This window comes from Phalaenopsis equestris, unplaced genomic scaffold (assembly GCF_001263595.1).
Source record: "Phalaenopsis equestris unplaced genomic scaffold, ASM126359v1 Scaffold000002, whole genome shotgun sequence".
Taxonomy (NCBI): Eukaryota; Viridiplantae; Streptophyta; class Magnoliopsida; order Asparagales; family Orchidaceae; genus Phalaenopsis; species Phalaenopsis equestris.
In genome coordinates this window covers 23330165-23342886 of record NW_018164444.1, presented here as the reverse complement: position 1 = coordinate 23342886, position 12722 = coordinate 23330165, and the positions used below count along the sequence as shown (strand labels likewise).

General features: G+C 34.1%; 1 protein-coding gene across 1 annotated transcript; it reads right to left on the bottom strand.

Moving 5' to 3' along the window:
- Positions 1-5949: 5949 nt before the first annotated feature.
- LOC110030540 (heavy metal-associated isoprenylated plant protein 32-like) lies at positions 5950-7442 on the bottom strand. Its single transcript, XM_020733288.1, has 3 exons — positions 7236-7442; positions 7051-7126; positions 5950-6953 (listed from the first exon to the last, which is right to left on the bottom strand). Exons 1-3 carry the CDS (start codon positions 7281-7283, stop codon positions 6151-6153), a joined length of 927 nt encoding a protein of 308 aa, XP_020588947.1. The 5' UTR covers positions 7284-7442; the 3' UTR covers positions 5950-6150.
- Between the last annotated feature and the right edge of the window lie 5280 nt (positions 7443-12722).

The window sequence follows — 12722 nt, the reverse complement described above, 5'->3', positions numbered from 1 at the left end:
TTTTTTTCGATCTATAGCATTGATAAAAAATTCTGTCCAAAACAAATCTTAAGAAAAAATATCGGGGTAAAACTAGAACAACTTTCTTAATTAAAAACAAGATACATTTAATTATATTTTGCAAAATAACAAAGCATATTATAAATAACAATGTATCATTTAGGTACATTATAACATTGTAATGCATCCACTTAAGTGTTATATTTATTACTTTATCATTCAACCAAGATATTAATACATTTAGCTATTAAAAGTACACTATGCTAGCACTTCTTACTCCAATCTCACTATCATTTGAGTTATGCATAATTCCTAACATTTACTCTTTATAGAACTATTATGCTTTAAAGAGAGTTAATGGTATATGGATCAACTATCATGTGCCGCTTAATAAATGGATTTATGAAATTGTGAGCTAAATACTTCTTATTCTTCTACATCTCTTCTTTTTGCTCTTCCTTTTATAACATCTTGATTTTAAATTATAATTTTTTTTCTATCATTTTCATTTATAAGTTCAACTCTGTCAGTATCTACTTCATTTATAATATAAATAGATGGAGCAATGTATTAGGCATGCATGACAAAATCCTTATCAATCTTGTGTGTCTGCTCAATCTATTGTCATGGCTCACTTAGATAGTTTTTTTAAAAAATTTTCTATGTAAAAACTTTATAAGAGCATATAATTACTACTTAATTCCAAGCTAATTATTGTGACATTTTCTAATCATAAGAAAAATTTTCACCGGTTGACTCGAGGAGGGTATGAATTGATTAAAGTGTAATTCATTTTGGTTCTTTCCTCTATGCATCACATATTTTGCTTTCTATTCTTGAACATTAAACACTCCAATAAAATATGTGGTGGTTTATTTCTTTTTCAAAACCCTAAGGCTAACTATTGTCCATAAACAATAACTTAATATAGCATTCAAAGTTAGTTTCCATAAATACTTGAGCGATAGAATCATTCAAGTTATAATGAAAGTACATATGACTCACATCTTCATTGTTTATATATGGTAAAAAGTTTCTACCTGCGAGTATTTTTTGGCTCTTTCAATTTAACATCTGGAAGAATTTCTCTCCAAGGAATACAACATAACTCTTACTTAACCTTTGAATGACTTTAAAAATATGTTGGTAGTGTATTGAATTAAGGCTTTCTTTATTATTCTTTTCACTACTTTTAAGACATTTCCCTCAATTTGGATCATGTCTTTATCTAGCCTCTTAAGTGTTCTTTCTCTTGGCACCCTATTTTATAAGTGTGCATAATGAATATGTCTCTTTCTCAATTTTACTAGCATATTAGCTAACATAACATTATGTATCCCATCCATAACAAAGTATTACAAACTTGGCTTTCAATCATCCTCTCTAATTATGAACTCATGGAGGCATCTTTAAGATCAAAATCAATGAAGTTCTTATGACAATCTACAAAATTCTTTGTTGATTCTGTAATTGTGGTGATCACCTCAATTTTTTCCTCAAAGAAAAGTTCATCAAACCATCTTAGTAATCAAAGTAAATTTATAATTTTCAAAAATTTTGAACGCAGTGAAGAAACCATTGTTAATTTCATCTTCAACTCATCTTAGGGTAGCCGGATGAATTAAGGCCTCAAATAACTATAGGATTGGATTAATGAAAAGTTGCTTGAAAGAATATTGATTGGCCCTGTCGTAGAGGTCATGTGCTCTAAACCAGATGATTTGCTCTATCACCTTGTAGCTTTTTATGTTGATTTTGTCTTCCTAAAAAAAAATAAATAATAGACATTTGTGTACATATAAATCAAATTAAATGAATTAAATTATACAAGGAATGATGCAATTTAAGTTTGGAATCTAAGGGTCAAATTTCATTCAAACCCAATTCCAAACTCATGTTTAGAAGTCATTGTTAAACTCAAAAATTTTAAGTGAGTTCAAGAAAAGTTCAAGTAAATGATGAAACAACATAAAAAATATTTATTGGTTCTCTCAAACGTGCCCACATAGACACTGCCACTGTCGTAGCCAGTCCTAAATGAGACCGGTGAGGAAAATATTTAAAACAAAAAGTTTTTTGCAATTTGAAATTTTGACGTTTCACGACTTCACTTCTATAAGCGACCATCCCTTTCAACAAAGTTATAATAGCATTTTTTTGTAGGAATATAAAAAGACGAGTTTATCTTCGTTTGCCAAAATATAGTTATTAAGAAAGATATAAAATTAAATAAAGATTTATGAAGAATTTTAATGATTATAGTTGAGGTGGGTAGTCCCCAATATAGAATTCAATATATATATATATATATATATATAGTCTATAGGGGACCCACCCACCTACCCAAAAATGATAAAAATCTCACTCAATACACGAAGCAAGAAAGCAAGTCTACACTATCTCAAGCTCTTAAGGGTCCACTGCTACTTAACCCATAGACAATACAATTGGTCCTGTGGGCCCACCACCAAGTGGGAAAATAATATATTAGTGGTGTGCACCATGTTAATACTCCTTGATTGATTAACACTAATTATAAGATAAATCATTATAGAACATCAATCATAAATTATCCATTATATGATAAATTATAATATCAAATGTTGATTTGAGCTAAATGAAATAACTAATAAGAATAACAATAATAAATGTTTTTATCTTCATTGATCAAGAAATAAACTACATTTTCATCAAATAAATAAATAATTGGTTTGTTAAACTTTATTTTTCATAAGATTTGATAAAGGTTTTTTTTATTGAATTTTTTTAGTTGATTTATTTTGTTTTTTTAAGTTTTTATGTCTTTTAAAAATAATAAAATTTTATATGTTTATTTTTGCATTATAAATTGTCTTTATTTTTTAGATTTTGTTTCTATGATTGGATATTTAAAATAAAAAGTCAATTTTGAGGTATTTACTGTGAAAATATTCTTATTCTTTTTTTTTTTTTTTTGTGTCTTGATTAAAAGATGACATTTTTAATTTTTCTTTGGACTTCCCACAAACAAAGCTAAGATTTGATTTGGTATAACTAAATTTGTCTGGTTTTATTATGATATTTGATGTGTGTCGCAAGGTTCGCTATGATAGACTGATTATTTAGCTTTTTAGCGTTGCACGAAAGAAGAACGCGGACACGAGCAATTGAAGTGATAGATAGACACACCAAAATATTTTATATTAAAAACTTAAAAAGGGAAAAAATCTTATAGCCTGGCCCAGTTAGATTGATCCACTATAAGCTAAAGAGTACGCGCTCAGGTCTTTGTCCCATAAGCGATTAAGGGTTACATAGTTCTTCAAACTATAATTGTTTTATACAGAATAATTCATTGTATAATAGTTGAGAGCATTTGTGTTTAGGAATAGTTTTAGGGACTTCGATACAGTGACTTCGAGGTGCATCATGGTAAGGTGTTTAGGATGATGCACTGCTCTGTAGGATGCCTCGTTGCTTTGCGACATTGGTCTTTACTCTGCATGGTGTCTCGTTGCTCTACAATGTATGCTACGACTCTGCAAGAGGTTGTGTTGCAATGAGCAGAAAGCGGCCAACGGTGGTCGATGGTGGCTAGTGCTTATCGGGTCCTTAGTCTAGAACAACATTGGAATTGAACTACATCTTCGTGAATAAGCTCCATGCCTAACCCTTCCTCCGATTCAAGGTCAAGGTCACATATTCATGAAGGGGTAAGACTCCCTTGTGTTAAGCTTTACATATCAACCTTCAAGTCCTGACAATCATTCTTCCTCAAGACGACGTGTCTTTTGAGTAGATTTTTACTCACCTACTTTATGTTTTACACGTCGACCCTCGGGTAGTAGCAATCCCTCCTCTGGAAGCCGAGGTGCCTTCTATGTAGGTTTCCTCCTACCTTTATGCTTTGCGTGTCGGCCTTCGGGTCGCGACAATCCTTCCTTCAAAAGCCGACTTGATGTTGGTGAGGGTTTCCACCCACCACTTTTACGTATTATGTGTCGACCCTTGGGTCCTCATAGTCCTTCCATTAGAAGCTGACTTATCTTCTGTATGGGCTTTTCACCCACCTGCTTTATGCTTTATGTATTGACACTCGGGTCTTGACAGTTCTTCCTTCAAAAGTTAAATTGTCATTTAGTGTGAGTTTCCACCCACCCCTTTTACGATTTATATGTCAACACTTGGGTTCAACAGTCGTTCCTTTGAAAGTTGACTTGTCTTTTTTGTGGGCATATTGTACGATATTCCGTACACCCACATTTTTTATGTTTCATGCATTGACCCTCAGGTTCGAGACAGTCATTTCAAAAGTTAAAGTGCCTTCATTGCTTGTAGATGCCGATGGATCTCATTCCTTGCCCTTATCAACGAGCAATATTTGAAGAGATATTATGCTTAGGCATACTCTTTATTTTGTGTGTGTGTGTGTGCGCGCGCGCGTGTGTGAGCCAATTTGAGCATTATTCACACATGTTGTGGCGAACGAGACCTGTTGACCCAATCGGATTCTTTCGACGGATAAAAATGCTAACTGACCTTCATCTAAGAGAAAGCCAAAGTTGAGCAAAGCAACATCGGGCGCTTGCTCCTTCAATACGAGTTGGAAGGTCTGAAATGGATGTCTTGCACTACGAGAATTAATGTGCGCATCAAGCAATATTCCATAGCGCTCGAGTAGATATCCTTCACACGTGACATCAAAAATTGATACCAAAAGACCTAAGTAGGGATTTTCTTCGTGGAAATTGTGTTCTAAGGCACTTTAATCCAATCATATTATGACGTGTATTCTTGACTCATCACACGAAGATTACCCATATATAAGTCTTCCTCTTGTTTCTTTTTATTTGCTTGTTTGTTGTATATTCTTCTTTTCGATTTTTCTCATTTTCGAATCATTTATATGATTCAGGCAATATTCCATAGCGCTCGAGAAGATATCCTTCACACGTGACATCAAAAATTGATGCCAACAGACCTATGTAGGGATTTTCTTCATGGATATTATGTTCTAAGTTACTTTAATCCGATCCTATTATGATATATATTCTCGACCTATCACACTAAGATTACCCGTATATAAGTCTTCTTCTTGTTTCTTTTTATTTGAGAGTTTTTTGTACATCCTTCTTTTCGATTTTTCTCATTTTTGAATCATTTATATGATTCAGGAGGAAGATTTATTAAAAAAATGAATTATACGAAGACATAAAAACAAACAAGCTAACGACTCTAAGTGCTTAAAAAAATGGAGAAAAACATGCACACAATCACCTAAAAAATTAATACAAAGTAATTGATACAAGCACTTATGTCTACTAACTTCATCATCTTATATCACTAAAAATGCCAAAACTTACCATCACCTAAAAGGTATGAAGAACACTATCAAAGTAAATGATGGCACCCACTGATGTCATCGCATTCTATTGCTAACAATGTTAACACACACAATCTCCTATAAGATTGATGCATGCAAGCGACATCAAGATTATATTTGACTTCTAATTAGTCTCATATCTCCTCTCCTAAAAGGAGACCAAATCAAATAGAATATAATGTGACATCTTAAAGATAACTCCATTTTCACATAATCCTCCAATTATCATGGAATATAATCCTCCCTTTTCACATAATCATCCAAATATCTTAAAGACAACTCCATTTTCACATAATTAGTTTCATATCTCCTCTCCTCCAAAGAGAATAAATCAACAAGATTATATGTGATCTCTTAATCATGTTCAAGATCTCTTGATGCTTGATCAATCTTAAAAGAAAAAAAAAAGAAAAAGCTTCATATGTTCAAGATCTCTTGATGCTTGATCAATCTTAAAGGAAAAAAAGCTTCACGAAAACTCCATTCAAAATTCAAACTAAATTATGAAATAACTTCACACAATCAATGGCAATATAATCAAGAAAAATCTATAAAAAAAAAAAATCCAAAAACAAAACAAAAAACTCATAATTAACCATAATAAAGAAGTAAACATCACCATAATCTCTCAATATATATACACAAGCACCATTCTTAAACACCCACTCACTAAATTGTTTCACTTAACCACCATATTTGTGCCAAAATGAGAATAAAACAAACACATCACACACCTCCAAATACTGTTAACAAGCCAGCTTCCACTGAAACTGACTCATCACCAACCTTCACATAATTCTACAACTTCCACCAGTATTCTCATCACTGAAATAACTAGTATACGAACTTGAAGCTGGCATAGGATACCCATAAGTCATGGGATACCCATTCATCATCATCCTTTGTCGCTGCATCATCTGATCATTCATATACTGCTGCTGGTAAGGATTAACAGAACCACCTCCCACTGGAGCTGCCGCCGCCCCCGACGCCATTCCACTGTTAAAATAACCCGCAGGCACCGTTCCGGCAGCCATCGGAACTCCCGTCAGCCCACCGTTACTCTTTCCACCATTGCTGTTGCCTTTGTTACCTCCATTCTTAGCTTCATGGGTCCCTCCACCTCCATTTTTACTTATTCCATTGCCTTTAGCATGGACCTCACCACCAAAACCTTTTTTAACTGTCACCATCCGTTTGGCTGCTGATTTCTTATAGTCATCAATTTCATCATCAGAAGCATCAGTTTCATCAGAGTAGCCTCCATCATCTAGACTATCATCAAATTCACTGCCATAATCCAAATCCTGAGCAGGAGCAGAGAACTTGACTGATTTATGATCTTTTGTGGATGGAAACTTCATATTCATTAGCTCCTTCTGCAGCAGTTGCAGTTTCTGATCTTTAGTTCCTGATTTATTGGAGGTGTTCTTCTGTCCTTTTGTTGCATCAATATTACTGTTCTTCTTGGAAGAACAGAGTTCAGCATGTTTTCCTGACTTTCTGAGCTTTTTAACGAGGATGGAAGAATCAACGTTTCCTGTAACAGTTACCTTCCCCTGTTCTTCATCTATCGCTACACTGTAAACTCCTGAAAAATTTTCACAATAAATGCTAAAATTAAAAAAAAAGATGAAATTAAAGAAAAAAATAGAGAATGGTCAGTAGAACAGGTATAAGAAAAACACCATCAATCTTCTGAAGAATCTTCTTAACTTTCTTCGCACATCCTTCACAGTGGATGTTCACTTTCAGAACACAAGTCTGCACTCAGAACAGAACGATACAGCCAAAAAAACAATCTTTTAACAAAATTATAAAACAAAATATAAAATTTACAAGAAATTAGAAATTTCAGATGAGGAAGGGATACCTTGAGCTTGAGAAGGTTCAAGTCTTCTGCTTTAGTAAGTTTATTCATGGCTTCAAGCGAAGGAAATCCTCAACAGAAACTTCTAGCCGTTGAGCTCAGAGAAGGAGACAATGGCTGGTTATGTGTGTGCTGAGAACCTAGAAGACGAATAAGGAAGAAGCAGCAGCTAATCATTTAATAATATTAGGCATGTGGGAAGGAGAAAGAAGCTGATGATGATGATAATTACCTCACTTTTCTTCTCAGATATTTATTTATTGGAAGATTTGCATACATACCAGTCAATTCCTATGTATTACATATAAAACATCTAAATTTCAATTTTTACATAATTACCACCATAAGGTATTTATTTGTATGATATGAAAGATTTGGGCGGTATGAATGTAAAATATAAAGATTACGTAATAGATTTGTAAATGAAGAGGAATTGGGTGGTAAGTATGTAAATGTCCCTTATTTATTTGTTGGTTGTGGGTTCGAGGTCCAACTAAAATTGGGTTGGCTTTCGAGAGAGGCGAGGTGGCCACGTGGTTTGCCGATAAGTATTTTTATTATTATTTTTTTTTGAATTTTGAGCAATGATGGTTTTAATTTTTATTAACAATTTTTTTGAAAAATGTTATTAAGGGGATTTTGAATTTTGAGCAATGATGGTTTTAATTTTTATTCTTTAAGAAGAAAAAAAAAATTTTTTTTGAAAAATGTTATTAAGGGCTCGTTCGGGGCAGTTTATTTGGTGCGATTGCATTTTGAAAATGCACCTGACATATTTGGGTAAACTGTGTTTTAACAGCTTATGCTTTTTCAAAACACAGAAAATAGTGTTTTCACATCGCACATATCTAGGTGCGGTGACAACTTATTGACAGCGGTCTGACTTTTCTAATCACCTAGATTATCAACAGATTATTTTTAATCAGCTTATCAACAGATTATTCAATAAGCTGCAACTGCCCCAAACAAATCCTAAATTCGTTTATTCAATAAGCTGCAGCTGCCCCAAACAAATCCTAAATTCGCTTCTAATGACTTTAATATTTATATCACCTTTTAGAATGTGTATTTTATTTATTTCTTAATTAATAATAGTGGTATTTTAATGTAATTAAAATAATTTGAGTGTTATAATTGTAAAATTCAACATTTGGTGCTATATATGTAAATGGCACTTAAATTTACACCATAATTCTAATTTAAGCAAATTGTTCATTAAAACAAATATTTCAATGAAATTCTCTAATAGATATTCATCTAACTTAGGTCCCTATATGTTATGCTTTCTCAATAAACCTTCCTTAATCTAGACATATGGATTGTAATTAGCATAGCACTACTATTGCTTTTATAATAATATAATTGCCATTAATGTCTTTTATCTTGGATAGTCAGCCATCCATTTTTTTTAATTACAAATATCCACAAATTAAATAGTTAGGTAAAGTATTAATCTCACTTTTGTTATATTAGTAATTAAATTAAATGTGAATAACTGGCATACCATATGCAGAAATAATTTCTATAAATATGTCTCGAAAAGCTGCATTAAGAATATAATTAATTATTATTCTTATAATAATTAGTTATTATTATGAACCAAAGGTTTCCTCTAATCTTTAATGCTTGTATTCAAAATAAGAGGCTCAATGAAAGGAATTTAATGAGCTAAAATCACTCAATTATAATGTTATTAAGACATTTCAATACTTAAGGATATTATATGATCAAGTGAAACAACACTTATTGTCCCCCAAGTGTTTGAAATTAAGTCTAAAATATACTAAATGTTACTCTAAAAAATTAAAAATAAGGTCCATTCTTTATTTCTTTTAATTAAAAATATTAAAAATTAGGTAGAGCATAAGGATTTAGAGAAACTTGGAGCTCTTCTAGATTGTTAGCACTGATGATTATCGCTGCTAATCATTGTCACCTAATTATTGTTACGTGAATATATATCATCACCTGACTAACATTTCTCGATCATCTTTGATTTTCACCGACCTATGGTGACATAAACTATCGTCAGAATATCATCTATCATCGTGACATCTACCCCTACCCAACAACTGTCTCTTGATATTAGAGCGTGGATTTATTTTATATTTTTCACCACATTTAAGAAATACGAAGTTGAAAATTCATAGATTAAAACGTAGTCACATCTAATAAGGGCCGAAAACTCGCTCTTGTAATCACAAACTACATGACAAATTATTTTTATTTAACTATAACTCATAAATTTGTTCCTTCTTTTAATTTATCATGTAAAAATGCTCTCGTGGCATTATTACATCTATATGTACATGAATTTTTGTTCAATGCTTGCATATAAAATGCTGATTCTACTATAAAAAATTATCTAGTTTGTAAGAACTCTTTTTTAATGACTAAAAACATAATATATTATAAATAATTTACAATCAAAAATAAAATTGATATTTAAATAATTAATAACTTTTATGTTTTATTCCCACTACCAGAACAATAATATATTTACAATGTTAATAATTTATTTAAAAGTTATAATAAATCACTCTAAAAACAAACAATGAGACAGGTGCATTACTTATCTAGAATTTTAAATATTTTACTCTCATGATTATCTACTATTTATTATATGCTATCTTTAATTCAGCATTATTCTATAAATTTTATATATAATATGTGCAAATAGTGTGTACACACACAAACATTGAGAGAGAGAGAGAGAGAGAGAGAGATGGGAGGCGCGTGTCTGCTCTAGCGTTTCACGAGCGATCTAGGGTTTTGTTGCACTAATGTCTCATGATCAAAAATTTTTCAGTTTTCATCAAATCGGGTTTTTTTTTTCTCGCATCAGTTTATCCTTGTAAGGGTTGGACTTCCTTTGGGCACCATCTATTTCAGATTTGCCTAGGCGATCCGTCAAATAGTTGGGTTTTATTCGCTTTATTTTTCTTACAATGTTTGGTAATTCTGTGATCGTGTTTTGTTTTTACGGTTTTGGTAATTTTAGCTTAATGGCTGCGCCTTCTTATGTCGATGCGTTGAAGAGCACTCATAATTTTTATGGTAACTTACTTTGTTTTCAGAAGTACTTACACGAGGATTATGCTAATAATTTGGATGAAGATCTCTTGAAAAAAGTCCGAAAAACCCGTTATGTTTTTCTTTGAACAGGAAAATTTAATATTTACATTTTGGAAGCAAGCCCTATTTGATTGATAAAACTCAGATGAAAGTGCTTAAAAAGTCTTGAAATTTTGATCCTTCCACATAACTTCCTATCATCCCTATTTGGCTCAACTTTATGGGTTTAAATCTTCACTATTTTAATCGAAAAGTCTTGTATTCCATTGGACCTATCTTTGGTAACCCTTTAAAAGTAGATCTTGCCACTTATACCTTCAATAGAACTTCTGCTATTGGGGTTTTAGTAGAAAGAGATTACCTCCCCTCTGAATGATGAGATCTGATTGGGTTTTCGGAATAACGATTACTAACAAAAAGTAGAATAGAAATACACACCAAAATACTGTAACAACACCAAAATATTTGGGTACAACTTAAAGAGTTGTCATGTAATGCATCCTGGATTAACGAAAGAAGGAAAGAGGAGGGTTACGAATAAGAGTGGTAAAGAACATTGTTGGCATTAATTTTTTTATATCACAATTATCAGATGCCCTATGATGTTGTGTGAGCATGCGACACTCACTCTTGCCCTCCTGCAGCTCAAAGAATTTGTTGAAACGTTACCGGATGTACGTCGTCTTCGTAACAGGGTCATCCCTTCCTGGCCGTGCTCAATTGTGACTATCTCTCATCTATGATGATTCCCTATTCTAGAGGCAAGTTGAACAACCATTTTGAAGCATATGTGATTCATTCTGGTTATGGAGAGCTTTTCGTTGTTGGCATTGATTTTTGATGTCACAAATATCATATGCCACTGTGATGTTGTGAGGGTGTGCGACGCTCACCCATGCCATCCCATAACTCAAGGAATCTGTTGGGGCGTTACCAGATGCACGTCTTCTCCTGGCTAGAGTCATTCCATCCTGGTCGTGCCCGATAACAACAACCTTTGATCCCTGATGATTCCCCGTTCAAGGGCAAGGTGAACGATCATTTTGAGGCCAGTGTGGTCTGATCAGATCATTAAGAGCTTTTCTGTGCCATGTGGTGCGATTAGTGGACTTCCAGAGTGAAAAAAATAAAAAACACCTTAAGGGTTTGACGTGGCCACACCCAAATTGGGCATAGCCACGCCTAATCCACTCCTATAAAAGTTGAGGGAGCGGCCTTCGGCGTGGACACATCGCAAGACAAAGATTACGATGTAGTTACGTTGTCGTCTGGGGTGACAATGCATGTTCTTCCTTTAAATTGCTCGGAGCCACCTTCGGCGCGGCCATGCCCAAAGGTGGTGGGACCACGTCGCAAGATAGAGCTACACCGTGGGATGGCGTGGCCACATCGACCCACCCAGATTTTAAAATTTGGCATGGAGGCCCCTTGGGAAACATGCCACCTTGAGCCGACATTTTAGGTTCTTCTTGAACTGGGGGTGATTCCCTTGGGCTTGTAACAAGCTTGGGGAATAACCCTTTCTTGACATGCCTTAAGTGCCATTGAATAGCCATTTTTGGCTTGATTGAGGAGGCACTTTGGGGATTTTGCATGGGGATGTTGATTTAAGCTTCCTCTCATCCTCATTTCATCAATCTCCCCTCAGTTTTTAGTTTTGGGCTGAAGCTTTAAGTGCTTGAGAGGGCAAGGGAGAACTTCGTCTTCTTCCTCAAGGAGCTTAGAGCTTAATTTACACACCATTTGTTTGCACTCAAATTTTTATGCCTGAAATTTGTTTGCACTCGAATTTTTATTTCTTACTTTTTATTTCTTACACACTTATCTCTTGAATGAGTAGCTCGTCACTAAGTCGAATCATTGTGTACTTCTCTCCAACAAGAATTATATATCTACCCTTCTACGGCACCGCTTTGGACTAATGTAGGCACACCATTTGGGTCACCGCTTCTACGATATATTCATTTTTTAGGTTGTGTCTCAACGACACGTCCACACTTTCGGGTCACTACCTCTACGACATAGTCATTCTTCAGCTGCTGACTCCATAGCATGCTCACCCTTTCGGGTCACTGCATCCCGTGCACACTAAAACCTCCGGGTAACTACCTCCATGATACACTCATCCTTTGGATCGTTGCCTCCGAGACATGTCCACCCTTCCACACCATTGCCTCAATGACATACCTTTTTCTTTAGGTCATTGTTTCTATGACACACCCATCATTTGGGTCGCTACCTCTACAATACACCCACCTTTCTGGGTCATTGCCTCCATGACACACCCATTATTTGGGTCATTGCCTTCATGACACACCCATCATTTGGGTCAATGTCTCCATGACATGCCTACTCTTTCAAGTCACAACACTACAACACTCTCATTCCTTGAATATATATATATGTCCCTTATTT